The following is a 20,705-nucleotide window of genomic DNA, read 5'->3' on the forward strand; positions in this document are numbered from 1 at the left end:
CTGCCAAGCTAATATTCAGTGTCACATTTTCCCTTTCACCTCTTGGAAGTGGTATCAGAAGGGATTCTGGGAAGATTGACTGGACTGGCACATAGAACCCATCTCATTAAACTGAATTTAAACCCTTGCTTGATAAGCTTAAATGTGATTCTTAATTTTTTATCTTTTCCTCAAGAGGTTATTGAATACACTAGGTAAAATGAAGGACATAAATGTTCATAAATAATTAATATGTTCCCATTAGTATAGTACTTGATTTTAACCCACTGGTGTACACACTATTAAGAAGTATAGACTAGTCTTCCTAAACCAGACAATTAGACTTTTTCCAAAATTAGCAACAGAAATTCTTCCATTCCTATGTTCATTTTGCAAAAAAAAATTGGCACTGTAGCAGGTGTCAGTTCTGTGTGCAAATACACTGTGTAAAAGAACTGATAACAGCTTAAAGCCAGCTATGCAAGCTGGATTTTTTCCTCCAACTCTTGCAGGCTTTGCTTTTGCGGGTACCTGCCTGTTCTCAGCTCTTGGACTCATGTATAACAGTTGATGACATCAAGGATGTGAGCTGCAAAAGACAGGGTCATTCCCCGGCTGCCTTTTCATGCTACCATTTCCTTTTGGTTGTTGTAAAGTAACCGCTAAAGCTTCAAATCAGAATCTGACTTCTAAGTCGTAAAATTATTGAATGGTTTGGGTTGGAAGGGACCTTAAAGATTATCTAGTTCCAACCCTCTACCATGGGCAGGGGTGTTATCCCCTAGATAAGGTTTCTCGGAGCCTCATCCAACCTCGTGCATTTGCAGGGATGGGGCATCGACTTCAGGCAATGGAAGTTTTTCCCACTGACTTTTTCCCATTTGGTTCCACTGAACTCAGTCGATGCCAGTGCTCAGAGAAGGTGTTTTTAAAGGTAACAGTAACCAAAATTTAACAATTAACATAGTGACCAAGAGAGAGTCTGGTTGAGATATTTTGCATTTTATATCCAAAACCAAACCATGGACAACTTAGAAGGAAGCTATGTCTGTTTCCAGATGTGGTGGTGTGGAGTTCGATTTTATTCTTTACAGTCTTTCTGATTTCAAACTAGCTCTATCCCTGTGGGGCATCAGTTATTGGGATATGTGTTTATGGGGTAGAGATGGTGGATCTTTCAGAAGAAAATCATTTGAGACAAAAAAAAGAACATACATAGAAGCAGCCAAGCAGTACTTCAAATTAACTTTTGTTTGCTTGTTATTATTTTTCTTTAAAGATGCAAAATGCTTATTTTTCAACTTGTTTATTTACAGTAGTTTACAACTCATTAGAGATCCTAAGTCCTTTTCAGAGTATGGCAATTCTTATTCAGTTACTCTTCTTATTTGCTAATAAGACTGAAAAAATTGTGATTTGGTGTATTCAGTAAGATTTGAAGTGGTAATGAATTACTATGTCTTGTAACTGAACAGGATTTTTTTTAGCTAACTAAATCATTAAAAAAGGTGTATAGTTGTATATATTTGGTTGTTTTATATAGTGACTGGTGTAGTGTATCAAATACAGTAGGAGTATCAGAAAACAATAGCTATCCCTTAAGAAAACAGCATTTGAATTTTTCCTTTAGTTTTCCTTTAAAAATAAGCATCAGAGTAGACTCAGCCCACATGAAAAATCCTGATGTATTTACACCTGTGTTCTGTAACATTTCATCATGTTTCACACAAGGCCATATATTTCCACTGGTTTCATAAACCAAACTTTTGGTTTTGACAGTGTACTAGAATCTCCACAAAAACAGCGTGCAGGTTTACTTTTTATGTTTTGGCACTAAAAATAATTTTAGGAGTACAACATATATTAAAAAAAATTAGGTTCTGCATTGTCTCAGCATTTTTAATTTCAAAACTGGATTTTTCATGACAGTTCTGACACATGGTTCATTAATGCACTTTTAGTGACTCTTAATGATAATGCAGTTTGTAAAGTTACTGTAAAGTGAAATTAGAGTAAATGTGATCTGACTTTGCAATTCTGCAAAATGTGTAACAGAGTGACTAGCAAATTAAGTGACTTCATCCATCTGTGAAATATTTCAAGGTCACACCTTTATTGGCTACAAGATTTCTAACTAAAAAGACAGAGGATGACAGTACTTACAGTTTGATAATGTTTGCTTACTAAGCGTGAAATGAAATTTAACAGTGCAGCATGTCTACATTTGTAAATTTATTGTGGTTGTTTAGACTTCTTGGAAAATGAAATGTCAAGCTATTGCTCTTGGCTTCTAGAATGTGATCTTTAGGTCCAGTAGAAAAGTTCACTTTGTAAACTTTTCTTCTCTAAATCAGTGTGACAATAATTTTTTAAGTCTATTTCTTAAGCAAAACAAAAGTTGTGGCACGACTGCACCTGAAGTTAGGATGTGGCGATACCAGCGCAGCTGGGAGCATCTGATGCAGCAGCTGCTCGTTATCATAGTCCTTGCTACCACCAGGCATCATATTCAGCTCAGTGGGACAGTGTGTGAGGTTAAGCTCTTAAAAGATTTCTAGATTGACATCCTGTATCATAGCAGTGCAAAAATTGTGTCATCTACACCTGAATAAGTAGTGCATGAAGTAATTTGCAGAAAAGACGACTCCAAGAGTAGAGATTAGGATGGTTGATTGTAAATACCTGAGACATCTTTTTTTAAGGGATTAAATTTGGACCTAAGGGGATTTTTTTTTTTTGAGGAGAAAGAAGAATCGCAAATTCCAAAATAGTTTATTAAAGAATCTTAATTGTTAGTCAGTACCATGTGATACTCTGCACAAAGTGGTATAAAACCATGGAGAATGCATGAGTGTGTCTACAGAATTGCTTTAGTGCTTCTGAGCAAAATGTTAATCCAAATATCAATAATCAACAAGTCAGTTTGTAAAATACACATCCTGTCTGAATGTGCATCTTTTAGAACTGTAAGTGGATTCTGAGCATCTAAGAGAGTGAAAAGGTTTCTTGGGACATCTGCAACAGTTATGAAACTCTTTGGGATAGTGAAATTTTATCTGTGTCAGTTTTGCACACTGACTGATAATGATTTAACTGGTCTGGTGTAAAATTTCCTTAGTATTTTCTTTTGTCATTTTGTTAGTATTGGTGAAAACTGAGGTCTCTGAGTATCTTGGTCTCTAGAATCTTGAGGTGATTAGTTACAAGCTCTGCCACTTCATGTATGTGCTAGGAAATAAGGAATTTGCTTTTTGAGCAGTGTATTCATTTTCTGTGGCTTTCGTAATTAACAAAGAGGAATGCTATGTGTTTCTTGATATGAACATTTTTACTCAAATGACCAAATACATCAGAGGGTACAAAAACTCCAAGAGTTCTGAATTCCCGCACCCATAACCTGTAGACCAAGGCAGAAGCAATGCCTGAAGGTATGGATCTGGCTGGAGAGCACAGGGCAGAGAGTGTGAGGATGAAAGTGTGTGTTAAAAAGTGTGGTAAAGTGGATGTGTTAGGGATGACTTCTTGTAAACAGCTTGGAAAGCATTTGTATGTACCATTGATGAGGAATGCCACAGGAGAGGCATGAAGTAAATCCTGGTGTACAAAGCATCACTAAAGAGAAATTTGAAAAATCAGAATATTTTGTCTCTTCTGAGTGTCACAGAATGTAAATTCCAAGTAATCTTTTGTTTGGGAGCTATCAGCTTTCAAAGACAAGAAACCTCAATTATTCTGTTGCTTCTGAAATGTATGCTGAGGTCAAGGATCTCAGTCTTTACAAGTAAAATCAGAATTATTTGTTCTAGCCTCTCTTATTACCCTGTAAAGAGTGCAACACTGGAAAAGTGATTACATTATATTTAGTCCCACGATTTTGTATGGCAAAGTTGTTATTGTAAGAGTGAATTTACAGCAGAAAATGTCAAACCTTGTAGCAGAAGTAAATGAGATTCAGAAGGCCAGGATGAAATGCTTTTTTTTCCCTTTGGTTTGCCTCTTAACATTCAAACACAGGAATGCTGTTCTCATGGAGGATGGAGCAGACAATTTTAAAGTGTGTGCATTTGCTTTGTCTGTATTTCCTTTGTTAACCTCTTAGCAGCAGCATTAAGCAGATTTTCTCTCTTCCTTTGTTTTTTTATTACTTTTTCTGTTCCCCTGGATGGAAAAAGGTGGACTTGAACTAGGAAACAAATTACAAACTGAACAGCAGAACCTGTTCTGTGCCCTTGGAATGGGGAGAGAAGGGAAGTGAAACCTCATACAAAAAGAGGTGTCAGCAGCTCTCATTTCCCAAACTGCTGCTTGGCGGGAGAGAGATGAAGTATCACGGTAATGTTCAATGGGCCTTGCTGTTGGGAGCTGGTGGATGGAAACATTGATCCTTCAGTGCTGCGGACATGTACTTGGGCCTCATTACTGTGAGGTTGCACGTGAAGTTGTCCTTTTTGCCTTTCAAGTCTTTCTACTCTTCTCTTTACTTTGTATGCCTTGCAGGTTCAGATTGTGTAAGGACAACAGGAATTACTTAAAACTGGATGTGGAGGGTATTGGGAGAGAAGGAGAAGGGGTTAATCCATCTGAACAACTGGATTCTTCATTGCCATCGTGTTGGCCTGTGCCTCTAGGGCAGTGCACTGACTCCAGATGGATGGTTTAATTTGCATATATATTTACATAGTCTTTTATTGTAAATTCTTGTGATCATAATGAGGAATTTCTCTGTAGTAGTCTTTTCTTGACAGTTAAGCAGAATTTTCTTCTTGTCAGAGCTCACCTGCAATAAAATCTTTCTTTTATCTACTATATCTTGACCCTGATAAGACATGGAGCTCAGGATACGACTCAGCTTTCTGGATACCTGTGTTTTTTTTCCCAAAGGTGCTTCTCCATTACTCCAGCTTCATAGTTGCCTCCACATTTTTCATATTTTTCCCTTCAGATTTCTTTCGTTTTGCCCATCTTTTATTACTTCTAACTGCTCCTTCGGTTTATTAAACAAATTACAGAAGTTTCTTGCTGCAATAATTAGTTCATCAGAGAAATGTAGAGTATATGACTGGTGGATGTTTTCAATAATGAAACATAACAAGGTTTTTACTGCTCTTCACAACTAAATATTGGTAAGAGAAGAGGGCGACGCCCATTATTGTGCTGCTGGGAAATACAGGCATTTCTCTGCACCACAGAGTTTGTAAATCTCAGTCTTTCATACAGGATCACTGATACAGAGAATTGATACTAGACAGCAGATGGACAGCGAGGAGGATTTGTATGAAATGGCATGTGGAGGTTTCTCCTCTCTTGTGTTCTGTGTCATGCTGGACTTTGTGTTTTACAATGAAACTTCTTCATGCCCTTGGAGGCAGGATGAGATAGTCTATAGGATACATGTCTCTGTGTGTACCTAAAGCTCATTGCTCAGTGAGTCAGTGGCCACAGATGGGGGGAAGGATAGGATGCATCTGTGGGAAGATGAGCAGGCTCCTTATCCACAACTCTTTTTTTGCTAATCTCATGAGGTAAAAGAGAGTAAATCCATAGCAAAAAGTCTCTTGCATGAACTCTTACATGTAAAGAGATGTTGAATGATTGATTCTCCTGTGATTTACCTTAAATCTCACACAACATATTCACAGAGGTCTCCCACTGTCAATTAACTGTGAAATCCCACCTACTGCAGCCTTGTTTGATGGCACGTTATAGCTCCTGTGGTCTGCAGCCTAAGAAACTATTTTGATGCTTTTGTGTAAGAACTTCATTTAATGTATTTACTAGGTATTTTTGTTCTGGCCAGCTGTAATTTCCTAAATTAATTATTCATTCTTTCCAGTGCTCTATGTGCATTTTAATTATTGTTAGAGTTGAAATGAGCAGTTGTTGAAGAATCAAAAATTAGGGAAATATAATGTCTTTTTACTCAGTGAGGAGTAAAAACCCTATCCATATTCCGAACCACTTCTTCATATGTATTTCATAGTTGGTTTGAGATATCCTTTGTGCATAAAACAGACACACTATGCAAAATCTTGGTAGTGCTCCCTCTAGCCATTTGCTACATTTCTTTAGAAAATGAGAACACCTTTAATTCAGACTTCCCAAAGAAGTGTGTTCTAGTTTTAGTATTTTAAGATTTCAGTCTACCACTTTAACCCTGAAGGCATTTTACATATAGTTGGAATAGTGCTCTGCTTAGCTTTTCTTGTAGAATGATTATTGGTGTCACAAAATATTAAGGAAATTCAAACTTATTTTGCACTTAATTTTACCTGAGCAGTATTTCCTTGGTGGTGGTAAAGTTAGCATTTGTTAATGCGTATTTGTATATTCTAATTAGTCACTTACTTAAAGCCAAATAGGCTAGAAAGATGAGAAAAAAATAGAATGTATGCAAACGGCTTTAGCTGAATTGAAGGGGAAAAAAAAGTGTCTTTTCCCCTGAAGCATACACTCTGCATGAAATTCAACTTGACAAGTGACCCTTTCAAAACAGCGCCACAAAGATTTCTCGGCATTCTCCATATATGAGAGGCAGCATTCTTGTATTGTACACACAAGGAGTCCCCGAGATCCCTCTAAATGAAAGTAGCCTCTTCCTCTATCCTTTGTGTTCTATTTTACCCTCATCCCTGTGTTGGCATTCACATTTATGAGCACACATTTATGTGAGAAAATTTTGCAAAAAGCAAAACCATTGATGATGTTAATATCAAATAACATATATGATAAAATACAATAAGGAAACTCAAAGTATTCAAAATGTGTGTGTGTTCACTTGTAAAAAAAAAAAGGAAAAAAGAGGGAAAAGAAAAAAATATTTGGCAGTTAATTTAATTTACAACTAGGTGACACAAAAGCTGAACTCCAGCTCTCAACTCTTGCATTAATTTAGGAGCAGAAGACAAAAAAGGTCTATGATTCTGTGTGAGCAATGAATAACAAGAATGTATGACTTGTGAAACTGAATGTAATGCATTAAAATCAGAGCAAACTTATAATTTAACAGTGTATAACAAGTATCAGATCTTAAAAATAACAGTAGTGGATCAGCAGTATTTTATCACCATCCAGTTCTCCTGCAGCAACATTCCAGAGATAGTGCACTGGTTATCCTGCATGTATATAAACTGTCAAATAGGTGAGATGTGCAGTGTAATATTTAGTATGTCCCATGCCTTCAATGCTCTTTTCAGATGTCTTTAGGAAGAGAACAAAACCTGTACTCAGAATCTGGCTTGACAGAGGGGTGTCAGGTGGGGCAGTGGTACCTCAGGGGGTGGTGGGCTGCTGATAGGTACTCCTCACACACAGTATTGGCTTTGTACATGGAACTTCTTCTGCATGTATGGACCATATGTTCCTATAGTGTTTAATAGATTGTAGATTACAGGCATTTTATAATTTTCAAATAGATAATCTCACATTTTACACCAAGATATTTCGGGCAAAGAGTGGAAAAATTGCAGCCTTGACATGAGCAGTTATCACATGTGAACAAACATCACTTGAAAAACTAGAAGGTCAGGCAAGATGATACTATAAGGCAAATAGGGGAATAGTTCCTTTATTAGTTATTGCTAGTCTTCAAAAACAATGACAGCAGATAAAGACATCCCTCAGTTGAAAGAGAACCAGAGAAGAAGCAATCTGTTCTTCCTTTTGAGGTTTGCTGTATCTTTATGTTTAGGGGTTTGAGGGAGCTGGGAAAAAGCCTGTTTCCTCTATTCAGCCAGCCTCCAAGAGCAGTTAATATTAATCCTAATTTTTGTATTGTCCATGTATAACTCTGTGGGTTTTTTCCACAGGAGTAACCTGAAGCAGGTAGATCTCTGCAACTACCGTTGTGTGCTCTCTTACATGGTTGCCTCCCAGTGAGGGGCATTCCTTCCCCCAGCAGAAGACTTTCAGGGGCTGCCCAGAGACGCAGAGGGAGATACAGGAGGGTAGGAGGGTTCATCTGTTTAAAATATTTTTCCTTTAACCACTGAAGCATACTGATGAACAGGGGGCAACATACCTGCCCCAAACTGTTAAATTTGGTGCCCATTCCATTCTGTATTTATGATACAACACATAAGAGATTCTTGCTTCATACACAGGCTCTGGTTTCAAAGCATCATGTTTGCAAGTCCACTCAAATGGAAATACTTGTTAAATATTTACTACCTTAGTGGCTTATCCTTGGATACCAAGACGTTTTTCCTACTGCTTTTCCCAAATACTGGAAAAAGTGCTGTAGAAAATAAGTAAAGAAATAAGTAAAGAAAATAAGAAAATGTCACTTGTGAAAGTTTACCTTGATAACTGCATAGCTAATTTTGTGCAAATAAAATGTTAAATGCAGATATTTTACATGATGAGAAACCTAATCTTTGCTCTGGGTAGGGTATAAAGACAAGTTAAAGCTGAAATGCTGACATCTGTCTTCTAGAAAATTATCTGTGGCTGCAAAAGCATTTTTGCTTCAGCTCAACTTTTCAAAAATGACTATCTTATTTATATGTGTTTTATTATTGCTATGAAGTCATTTCTAGTAAGTCACTGACCTGATCCAGTTTGATGGAGCTTCTCCTTAACTTATACAAATTAATTCTCAGAATGGAGTATGCAAATATTATCTAATCAGTGTCACTTGGCAAAATTTCTGTTAGGCACATCATGCTGGAGACAGCACAACAATCCTTCTTTCTTCTAAGGAGTCCCCTTGGAAATGGCAATAGAATGCTTGCTTTGATGGAGTAGGCAGAAAGGATGAGCCAAAGAGCTTCAGACATATTTACCTTGCAACTTTCTATTGTGGGATTAAAACACCAGAAATTGATTCTCTAAATTCTAGTTCAGAAACAGCTTCAGAATATAAATCAACACCTAATTTTATGCCCTCTGGGCATAATTATCCTATTCTCTTTGTCATTAAGGATGAAATTCATTGCCGTCTCTGATACTTTGCATTTTAAAAATTTGAAAGCCAGTGTTTGTTTCTTTCTCTGCTCGTCCTGTACAATCAATATGCCTTTCTGAAACTGCTGTATGCCTCTATTAGCTTCTGCTTTTTTATTCCTTTTCAAGCAGAAGGTTGCAAGAGCCATGTTCATTTTCGTTAAGAAATGAGTTCTTCACAACAAGAAGCTGCAGAAGGGTGAATCCTGAGCAATGGGGAAAGCAGGAGTTTAGCTGTTTATTCAGGATTTTTTTTTGACTACTGTGTTTATGAAACTGAGTTCTCTGTGTATACCTTTGAAAGTAGGACTATGATTAAATATTTACAGGTATGGTATGAGGAGTAGCTAATGAATGTCTCCAGTATTTTCAGCAAACAGTAGCGGTGGTATGAAATGCATATGAAACAAAACTTTTGTTCAGAAATCTTCCGAGTACAGTAGAGCACTTAATGCTCTGACTCATAATAGTATATAACAACAATGTCCTCAGTTAAGGTATTTCCTTGTCTTTAAATTGCCCTGAATACCACAGTATTTTAGGTCAGAGGAAATCCAATCAAAAGCTTAGCTTGCTCTATGTTTAAAAAAAAAAAAGTAAAAATTCTGAAATTATGTGTCTCTGCTGTTTGCATTAATGTAAAAGGAAATGTGTGTATGATTTACATGCTGGCAGGACTGTCGGTTTGTGTGTTAGAAACTGCAGGCCTACTTCTGCATCTTTAGCATAGGAGATGGAGCCTTTGTAGAGAGTAGTAGGTGATGGGATAGAGTGAAGTGCAGCAGGGCTTGAACCCCCTCTGCTTATCTGAGGAGAGTCCCTTCATACTTTACACACAGCATAGGTGGGAGCTATTAGCATGAGCACTGGCCAATAATACCATTTAGTGCTTTTTTTCCTGCTTTACTATAGCAGCCATATAGCTATGTGATGCACCTCGTGAGCATGAGAGAGAAGGGCAAGTCCCTTGCACAACATAATGATGTGATTTCCAAAGCTCAAAATTTGCCCAAACTTATATCAGGTCTCTCTAGAAAGTGGTCAGGCAGTTGATGTGCTGCACCTGCTGCTTGTGGTGCTACTTGAGATCGTTTGGTTGCTCCCTTATCTGCTTATTTGCTGTATTTGTCTTGTTATTGAAAGGAACGAAGTCTTCCTGGGGCTTGGTGAGGACTGGGGAAGCTGCTTATGCTGGAGCATGTTGAGCAACAGAGGTACTAAAAAAAGGTTGTATTTACTTAATAAAAGCCAAGTCTGTCTGCTTGGTTTCAGTTTTCAGCTTTCATTTAGAAGACAGTTGAAAAGCAAGAAAGTTTTACATTTTCTCCTTTTTAAAAAGCTTTGTCATTTTTAATTGAACTTAATAATTTAACTTCAAGGAGCAGTGATGGCTGCAAGACTTCTGTCTTGAAGGTTTCTGACACCTACAAATACCTTTTTGCACATCTGTCAGGGAGAGTCCTCAACAGGGGCAACAAACCAACATTTTTCTCTCTGGAAAGAGAAAGTGTTGCCTCTGCTGTAGGCTACGACTTTCGTTTTCGTGTTTCGTGACAGTAATGTTTTTGCTGCTTGGTGGCAGAGCACAGAAGAGACGTGTGGTGAAACCGTCAAAACAGACAGCGATCCCTTCTTGAAGTCCATAGGTGAAGTTTTATTGGCATTTTTATTTTTGGTAATATGCCTGTAATATTCCTCTAAGGTCTTTACCATTTGAAAGTTGAAAGCTGTGTGATAAAAACAGACTTTTAATGAAACACAACCTCCTTATAGAAGTTTCACTAAAAATAGTTCTGGTGGTGCCCTGGGGGTGTTCATCAGCTAGCGACAGCGGCTGCATTTTCACAGCGGGAAAGCAGGGCTGGTGAGGTCAAGGAGGATGAGTCTGTATTCCTGTGGGGAGCTTGGTAGGAGCATGCTGGGCGTTTTGAGCTTTTACGGATAAAATGAGTATGGGTTTGTGACAATATTGTTTTAAAATATCTGGAAAGCTGGAACAAGCCCAAAAGAATTCCAGTTCCAGCTTTCAGTGTGTGTGTGTGTTTTAGGATCCTCAGATATGAGGTCTAGCTGACCTTTACTTACAACGGTCACATTTCAAAACGAGAAAATCCTGACTTAATATTGATCAATCTCTGCTCACTTCTTTCAAAACAGAATTGCTAAGTTACAGTCCTGGTTTTTGCTTTACTTCTTTTATGCTTTTGAAAACAGTGCCCTGGTTTCCTCTTTGCAAAATAAAGACTCACTGAAATGTCTGCATCACCAGAAACTAATCCATTCTCGGCGTGCTCTTCCTTTTCCAGATGATGAACCTGTAAAATCTGTTTTACAGGAAGACTTTCTGACTTCCTTTTAAGTGCAAAATGGTATCTCTTGGGAGCCTGGATGCAAGTGACCATGTTCAGCACATAGTTTGACTGAGGTGACTGCTTGATCCCTGACTTGTACCAGCAGACAGGAGAGGTCCTGCTGGACTAGAGACCTTACTGGGCTTGTGGGAACGTGGTTATGATAAAAAACCCCTGACAGATGTCAGTGTGATAGGATTTGAGCAGTCACTGCTTTTGTTTTTGTGCAGGAGGGAAACTTCATCAGAAACACGGATGAAATTCCAGCCTTATCTTAGGGAATGAATGTGGGTTTCAGGCACGCAGCAAGAGAAGAGAGCCAGTGCCTTTTCAGGCTTTTTGCTTCTCTCACCCTGTGCCAAAGATGATCTGACGCACCTTAATTTTAAAGTTTTTTGAACTCTGCTGGGATTTGAAATGAGTATTGTCATAGTGTGCTTGTGATGTCGCTTCCTTTGTTTGCCTATTGCCATACACCCTGGCCAGCTCTGTAGGAGACCTGTCTGTGGAGTGCCTTTTAGTGTTTAGATCTAGCAGTGATTAGAATACACTAATGCCCGGTGGGTATATGTGTCATTTTTTAACAGCTGCCGAGCTTTCTCCCTGCTGCTCCAATTAACACATTCGGCACACACTTGTCGGTGAGTGGGCTGTGTGTACGGATTAAACCACTTTGCTGTTTATTCATCCAGCATATGAGATGCCAGAAATGGATTGGCGTGTTTTCTCTTCTTACAACAAATGAAATCAAACACGCTCCTGAGGCTGTGCCCGGGTAGATATGAGGGCAGCATTTAACTGGCGAATGGAAACCTGTTTTGCCTTGAGATATGGTTCAGTCCATTGACTAACATCTATCCCCGCCTCCCAGCCCCTCTTCAAATGATGGAAACACAGGCTAGGGAGCTCTCAGTGCTGGGCTTCCCCTTGCTGGCAAGCAGGTCTCTTCAACTTTGTCCTCTGCTGCTTAATAACAGCTTGGAATTGTGAAATTCTCCTTTTTCTTCAATGCTTTCACCCTTTATTTATTTTCAGGTGGAAATATTCCAGTCAATAGATTTGATAAAGTGTGTCTCAGTGTGTATCCCTTTTTATTTTTAAAAGGGAAAACAGTATGCTTCCTAGTCACAGCTGAGATAAGGGAGGGGTTGTTTAATGGTACCGGAGCGGCTGGTGGGAGCTGCAGCTCTGCTCCGGTGCTTGCGGTTGATTCATGCTGGGACAGCTCTTTGTTAAGCAGAGGGCGAAGGGGGCTGCTGGCTGGGGCTGTGAGTGAGGAGGGAGATGGAGCGCTTCTTGGGCTTTGTCAAGCAGATAAGAAGATCCAGAAGAAGAAAAGGCAAAAAGTACCGGCCAGAGGAGGATTACCACGAGGGCTATGAGGATGTCTACTATTATGCCTCAGAACATTTTCGAAGTAAGTATTTTGCATAACCTCATTTTCTTTTGGCTGTGATAAGGGATACGTTCTTACCAAAAACGCAAAAAATATTCCTCCCTTGCTAGAACCTGAGCCTCATATATGTATTAAAAGTCAGTTCCTGTGAGGGCTTTTTCTGCTGCTGCTGAACAATACAAAGCATCTAAAGTAGCACAGAAGCTCTCAAAGTAAAGAGGGTCTGTCTGCAGACCCTGGTGAGATTTCAGATGCAGTTAATCCAGTCTGACTGCTGGAAACCTTTTGTTAAAACACTTGTGTTGAGAAGCGAGTAGGGTGGTGGCAACCCTTGTAGAGTGCCTTCGGAAAGCTGTGTGGATATTTTTAAAGCACTACAGAGGCAGCGAGCACTCATTTGTAAGTTGAAGTTGATGATTAATGTTTGGTATTGAGGGAGAGTCGGTTTATTAAGTGTCTGCTGTGACCTGGTCTTTTCAGTAGTGAGTAAATTGAGTGGGCTGGTTCTTCGCTGCAGGTCCAGGACCACTCCTGGAGAATTAAGTGGGGGTTTTGTTTGCTGGCACTCACATGTTGGCACTCAGCAGCTCTGCCAAAACCAAAATAAACCACCTGCTCAGAAGTCCCTGTGTGAACTGTGTGCTGGACCCTGCAGCTTCTTAGAGTTTGTCCACTGTGCCTGTACAGGCTGCAGAGCTGCTGGTGTGCCGTGGTCTTCTGGAGGAGGGGATGTGCCCAGAGGTGCCCACAGGGAGGGTAGGAGGGAGGGAAGCCATGCTCAGCCCCTGCCTGGGGTCTTGTGCAGCATTGTCAGGGCAAGGTGGTAGCAGTAGAACCAGCAATGCACAGAAATTGCCTGTTTCTGCTGTTTGGGCCACTGATTTGGGACCTTTGCAGTAAAGCTGTGCCTTGTTGAGCTGCTGAAGTTTGATGCACTTTTTTGTAGTTCTGTACCATGTGAGTGACTGTCAGTATCTTTTTTGCTCAATTTCCACTTTGCTGAAATAAATCATAAGAACCTTACATTTGTTTTAAGATAGAATGAGAAATGTGATTGTGCCTTACAGCACCAGAGAACTGCTATCTTGTGGAAAATTAGGAAACAAAAGAATTGTTCTTATTGGCTTTCTCCCAGTGTGCCATGCTTGCCTATCTCCAAAAGACAATTAATGTAGGGTGATTGATTTTTTACTGGGCTTCTCGTTGATACAATTTTGTTTGCTTTCCACTTTTAAGAAAATTTATCATGCTGATAATGTTAAACTATATAATTTATCTATATTGTTAAGAGGGAGTTCTTGCAAGAAAAAGACCTGTTTGGGGGGCATTGCATCATAATGGGTAACATAGTGACATAAAGTCTGCTACACAAAATCTGCTACACTAGAACTAAAAATTTTAAATCTGTTTAGCAGTGAAAAATTTGAAAGTGATATATGTTAGTGAAAGCATGTAACTTTTTCTTGCTTTAATATGTAAATCAAAAGAACATGTCAAAGCCGTATGTCAACATATTTCCCTAGCCGATTGTTGTTGTTGAAGGTCCTTTAAAGAAGAAAGCAAAGCCCCTCCAAAAACTGTCAAATGTAATAAGGATTTCTTGAATGATGATTAATAAATTATTAACTCTTAACTTAATGTATGGCACTAAGATTGAGCCAAATGTCTAATAGGTTTTTCCTTTTACTCTACTAAGAAAATGAAAGAATGTATACACTTCTGCTTGTGGAGGTCATAAGTATTTCAGACTGGATGAAATGTGTGTCAGATTTTGAAGTGGTGTTTACAACAGTGTTCAAGTACTCAGACTGAATTGAACTCAAATTAGCACGCAGCCCTATGGAGCTGGATGCACAAGGAGTTAGCTACTTCTCACAGTTACTTAAACCAAGCAGTCACAGGAGATTCGAGCCATGCAGTCTTTATAGAGATACCATCTCAAGCAGAGTTTCTCCTCAAGTGCTTTTGTGTGGTCTTTCCATGTGCTTTATGTGTCAGTGTTTTGGTTGGATAGGTGTGGTAGTTACTTAAAGCAATGTGCAAAATCTGAAAAGATGCTGCTGGTGCTACTACAAATGCTCTCTTCAAATTGAATTGCATGTATTTGGGACAATGAAATGTTTCATATTTAATTTAATTATGGTCTGGTGTTACACTGTTTACAGTACAAATTTAGAGTAATTGCAGAGCTTTTAATAGCCATTCCTTCTGCAGTCATTTGCTTAGAAGAATGTGTGCTTGCAGGAAAGATTGTATTTATTGGTACGATTTTTAGAATATCAGAGCTAATGAAATCAAATGCCTATTGTTCATTCAACTGAATGGAGCTGGAGCTTTTTTAGATTTAGTTTCCTTTCTCTACATTGTTAGGCATCCCTTCTCCATCATCATTTATGAGTTATATATCCAATTAGCCAGTACATTTGAAGATTGTCTGAGACAATCACTTTATGAGCTTGTTACTGTTTCTTTTCCCCCATTTGTAATATGGCTTAGGGTGTTGTACGAGGAGACAGAATTAATGGAAAATGCAGAAACTGCATTAGAATAACCACAGGATCAAACAAAGACAACAAAGTTAAAACCAGAACAGGCCTCTGGGAATCACAGGAAAAAGGTGGCTTTAGTTTGTCCTCAGCCCAGCTGTGCCTGGATATTGGGATATTGTTGCTCCCGCTTTTTGGTACACCGTCTTTATTTCTCTGAAACTTTGTCATGGAAGACCATATTAGCTGTCATATTGGGATGCAGCTGGATGAAGGGAATGTGCAATGCTGCCTAAAGCTCCCTGGGTAAAAAAAGATACCCCAGCTCCTGAGGCAGATGTCTTTTTTCTTGGACATTTCATCCACTTGTGTTCAGTTAATAGTTAACCTTATTTTAACATGCAACACCAGCTCTTCTATCTTTCTGAAGTGTCTGTGCTATGTAATGCTAGAAAATCTGAAGTAATAATTTTGGTACGCAAGCACATATTGACATTAGTAGTGCAGGCATCTTACTCATTTCAGTGATACTTTGCAGTGTGAACATAGTGGATGATGAAATTGCTACCCAACCTACTCAGACAAGTTGGTGCTTATTGTATAAAACACTTTAAAAAGCATTATATTTATCTTGAGCAGCATTATGGCACTGTCATTGAACCTGTTCCTTATAATGAGGCTTTGCATGAAAAAGGCACTTACTATTACAGAGACTGCAAACCATCAGGAATGCTGTATATCAGAACTTCCTGGAATGCTCCCAAAGATGACATACGTCCTACTGCTGAAGTCAAGATGTTGTGCCAAGACCTTTGAGTTTCAGCCTAGCCTTGAGTGGGAGTGTGGTTTTGGGACCCAGCCCGACTTGGTCACCTCTGACCAAAACAAACACTTCTTCCCACACCCTAAAATAATTTAATCACTAAGTCTTTATTTTTCAAAACACTTGGAAGGATTTGGGTTTCTTCCAACCGATTTTGGAACTTCACAGGTTTCATGAAACATGCAGGTCTAGAAGTCTTAAATTTTGTCTTACATGTTCCTTCTGGTGTCTGTAATCCATCTCCTGAAAGATCTTTTTTCTCATTGGTGGTTCTTATGATGATGATGATGTTCTTCTCAATATGGTTCACAGCATAGTCTGTTGGCATAAAGATTTTACTTTCTATGTAGATGCAATGACAATATTAAGTAATGATCCCAAAAAGCAATGTTTAAAGAATTCTACTAGTAAACCTCCACTAACCTGAAAGGTCTTATGATTTTAGCCTTGACCTTAAAGTGTTCCATTTGGTCACCAGGGTCCAATGAATAACTTTCTTCTATCCTTTGTCAAAGCCTAGTGTATGTTGTGTAACAACAGCATTGATATGTTAGACAAAGTAATATGCCATGGTCTGCATCTGCAGTGAAGTCACATATCATTTCCCTCTCTGATGCCGTTTATTAATTATTTCACAATTCTGATGTGAGAATCGTCTGGTTCCTCAGTTTAGGACCCTCAACCTCTTTGAATTCGTCCCCTAAATACATGTGATGATCTTTCCATTAATTTGCCCTTCTCCCTCCTATGTCATCACTGGAAAGTGAAGGTAAGGTATTTAACTCCTAGTCTAGCAAATAAGGTAGAAAAGGAGAAACTGACGGTTTTATGTGACTCAGAATTGAAAATGTCCTCTTTGTTGACTGAAATCTGGGAATGATTAATTAAAATTAATATTGTAGATATGATATATTGGGATATTGGGATGGTGTCAGCAGAAAAACTCCGCTTGGGCGTTACTCTCCAACACAGCTCAGTGTTATGGTGCAACAACTCCCACACCATAGCTGCCAAAATGTTAGGAGTGAATGCCTTTGTGTTTCATACCTGAGGTGGTTTTAAAGCTGTATTAAATACATGAGACAAAACACCAAGGGGAGTGACATGCCTATGGTTTCTTAATGCTGTGGTCAGTAGCAACATCACTCTTGTCAAGATTTTCTCCATTTTGTGAATTGGTACATATAGTTCTTGTTTGCAGCAATCTCATAGATTTGATTGGGGTTGCAGAAGAGTTAATGATTTTATGAGTCACACAAGGGAACTGAATATCTCTAGCTCAAGTTGCAAAGATGTTAATTGATATTAAGGGTGAGGAATGCAGGACAGCTGCTTTTCATTTTACAGTGATTGTGTGTTGCTAGTTTGCAGTTTAACTGGATGTGCATGTTTGTGGGGGTTGTACTTCACCTATCACAGATCTTGTCAGTACAGTAAAATCTCAGCTTTCATAAAAGTAAAGGTAAAATACTTGTTGAAGCCTACAAGAAAAAAAGGCTTGGTAACCTGAGGAGAGGATATGGCAGGCTTTGAAAACACAATGAAAATAGTATTTTTAAAAAATAACTAAAATTTATTAAAACTTCTCATTTCCTTTGTCTTAATAACTGCTTTATGATTGTTGGAATCTGGAGATTTTCGTTAATGGACTGCAGTTCTTGAGTATTTCTGTTTTCCATAAGCCACTTCTTTCCTGAGATGTGGATAGCCCCAGCACCTCGAGTTCATCATGGGTGCGATGCCCATGTGCAGACAGACTCTGTCATCACAGGGCTACCATCCAGTGTCAGTTCGCAGGCCAGCCACAGTGATAAAGGAAGCTGCTGTATTTGAGCTTTATTGCTGGGACAGGCAGTGTCAACTTTCCCATTCAGGGTTTTCTGAATGAAACAAAAGCGGTAGCAAGTGATTGTCTCTGCTTCCACTGCTAAAACTTCCCTAAAACTTCTCATGCAACAATTGCAATATTTTCCATTTTGGATAAAATTCAGACTGGCATTGGATAAAGGTCTACCCTCATGCTGTTTCTCTTGCTTTTTATCTTCTTCAACACGCATAGATGTTGAAAATGGTTTAAAAAACTGTTGGTTTTTTTTTAAGCAATTGGTCATTGCATCTAGTGCAGTTTTATATTTCATGACAACCATCTTCTTGCAGAGAATCGCTTGACTTCTGGTGAGGTATGTATGTGTTTTGGAGAGGATCCCATTTATCTGCTATCTTGCTCATCATGGTTGTTAGTGAAAGTGTACTTTCCCATGGAACCCAAGTGGAAGAGAAGAATTTCATACTATTCTTATTTTATAGACAAGCAAGCTAGTAGGAGGAGGTAATAAAAAGAAGACAGTTAGCAGCTCTTCAGCCTCCCATGAAATTATTTAGGTTTTCTAAGCATGTAAGGAATATGCATATATTAAAATCTTATTTTACTCCTTTGGTGTTTTATATTAGTAAAAAAACGCAAGCCTTGGGATGAGGCTTGTGTTTGTGGATGTTTAGTCTGTTTGAAGGGTGGCTTAAGCTGCATTATGTTGTTTATATAATTCAAATATAATTAAATTAGTGTCGTTACTTGAGCTGCAGTAGTGTGATACCCAGCCACACAGCGTGTCAGTGAGGCACCTAAACCCAAGGCTGTGGGGTTCCCTGCAGAACTGGAGCAATGCATTTCTTCTTGCCAGGCAGCGGGTGTGTGCTGGTTTTGGTGAAACATTTTCATTATATGTGAAACAGGCCATAAAAGCCTTTTTTTTTTTTTTTTTTCTTCATTGAAACTGTGGTGCAACAGCCAGTTTTAAGTTTGTTAGTAATAAGATTGCTTTTTTAAATGACCCTTTGTGGCTCTTCTACAAGTGGCCCTTAGCCTCCTGGGACTGCACAGAGCATGGGTAGTAAAACATTGCTTTGGAGTTACTTGAGGGAAAATAGCTTATTTATTTTAAGGCACTGAAATAATGAGACCTGAGTTATACAATTCTTTGCATGAAGTGTAAACACTCTCCCTGCTAGCAATTACGAGCATACAATTTTTGTGCTACTTTTCTTTCATTTACTTTCCAGTCCTATTTTTTACTTAATAATTCAAGACCCTGATTGTCCCTGCTCAAGAAATTTACTTGTTCTAGGCCTTCCTGCTCTTCTAGTGGCTGCTGGTATAAGGTTGTACTTTGGTGTTTTAGAGAATTTGGCACCCTTTTATCTTCTTGTCTGGAACATATGATGTTCACATTCAAACAAAGAAATTCAGAGAGATTGGGCTTCCTACTTCCTGCAATGATGTGTAAGTCCTTGGGTTTAATCTTGGCTTTGTCAGTTTACATCATGAGCATGTAGTGATGTGATTATTTTTTCGCCTTGGATATTGTGAAGTGAATGAAACATCAGGTTTTATGAACTAAGATTAAAGAGAGACGTAGAAGCAACTACTGAGGTGTCAGTTTTAATATTGGCCTTCAGTTCCAATGGAAAACTTGAAACAATTAGTGGAACAAAGAAAGAAACAATGTAAGTCCCATGGTGATGAGATTATAAACATTTATTGAGTGATTGCTGTGTTTCGTTAGCGGGGCATGACAGGAGCTGTAATTAATCACCGTCATGAATATAAACACCTGCTTACCGTAGTTTTTATTTCTGTAAGACAAATGTGGTGCTACTCGTCATATGTACAGAAATTAGTGGGCAACTTTGTTTAATGTTTTTCAGCAGAAAAGCACAGGGGTTGTGCTGTGACTGGGTACAGGGGCCCATGATGACCACACTGCTCATGACCCAGGCGCCTTAATGCTACCAATTTTGTTCAGAGGATTTTTAGTTTCCTTCTGAAACCCAGGAAATGATACACAAATCATTATTCTGAGGATCATAGTCCAGATTTAAAAGGCAGCAGAACTAAGGGTGCCTCTAGGACCTTCATTTGGCCTCTCATTAAAGAGTGCTTAATGAAGGACCTGATCACTTCTGCTGTAGTGCTGGTGTGACAGAGGCTGCAACCAATCTTGTCAGGGCTCATCCCTCATTTTTCTCACTTGAGAGCATGAATTTGCAGATGTCTGGCACCAGTTGCTGTAGCCAAGGGAGGTTTGGTTTGTATATACAAAAATTACACAAGCCTCAGTAGTCTGAAATTCCAACCATAAGGCATCTCAGGATGCAGCCTTTCAATTCTTGCATACCTTTGATGTTAATCTCCCTGTACTCTGGTTCTCTGCCTATGAGATGAGGTTAATGGTACCTCTCCTTCACAGATATGCTGTGAAAATAAATTAGTGTTTGCTAAGCTATCAAATGCTACAGTGATGAGCACCACAGAAGAACTTGGGCTGAAATGAATGTCTGTCCAGAGAGAAGGGCTTGAATAGTGGGTGGGAATTAAGGCATGGAATTACACTTTGAGCAATGAGGGGAAAGCAAGGTCTTAAATACTTTATCAGGTTGTTAAAATAATTTCTTTTGGGCATTAAATGAAATGAGGTTTCATGCAAGAAGTAGATCAGGTAATGAAAGATTGTGTTGTAATGCATATGCAAAAGGAGGCCTAGCTGAGAAATTCTTAAACCTTGAACTTGCTTTTTTAATGGTTCGTGTGTGTGTGCACATGTGTGCAGTAGAGAACATGGAGCCAACGGTTCCTTGGGGTTTAGCATGCCATGGAAATTTCATAACAACACCTTTTGGATGTAATATTTGCTATAAATGAACCAAAATCTCCTTGAAGTTAAGATGCAGAA

General features: G+C 38.8%; 1 protein-coding gene across 9 annotated transcripts in view; it reads left to right on the forward strand.

Moving 5' to 3' along the window:
• Positions 1–20,705, forward strand: part of GRIP1 (glutamate receptor interacting protein 1) — a 323,862-nt gene that overhangs the window by 88,363 nt on the left and 214,794 nt on the right. For 5 of the 9 annotated variants that reach the window (XM_032105198.1, XM_032105208.1, XM_032105199.1 and 2 more), the window contains exon 1: positions 12,156–12,687. The exons of 2 other annotated variants lie outside the window; for them this stretch is intronic. In XM_032105198.1, the coding sequence (XP_031961089.1) occupies positions 12,555–12,687 (133 nt within the window). In that variant the 5' untranslated portion in view covers positions 12,156–12,554. Of the gene's footprint in view, positions 1–12,154; positions 12,688–20,705 lie in introns of those variants that run through there. 2 more of the 9 variants (XM_032105209.1, XM_032105200.1) reach the window with 2 other exon arrangements.

The sequence above is a fragment of the Corvus moneduloides genome, chromosome 4 (genome assembly GCF_009650955.1).
Source record: "Corvus moneduloides isolate bCorMon1 chromosome 4, bCorMon1.pri, whole genome shotgun sequence".
NCBI classification, from domain to species: Eukaryota; Metazoa; Chordata; class Aves; order Passeriformes; family Corvidae; genus Corvus; species Corvus moneduloides.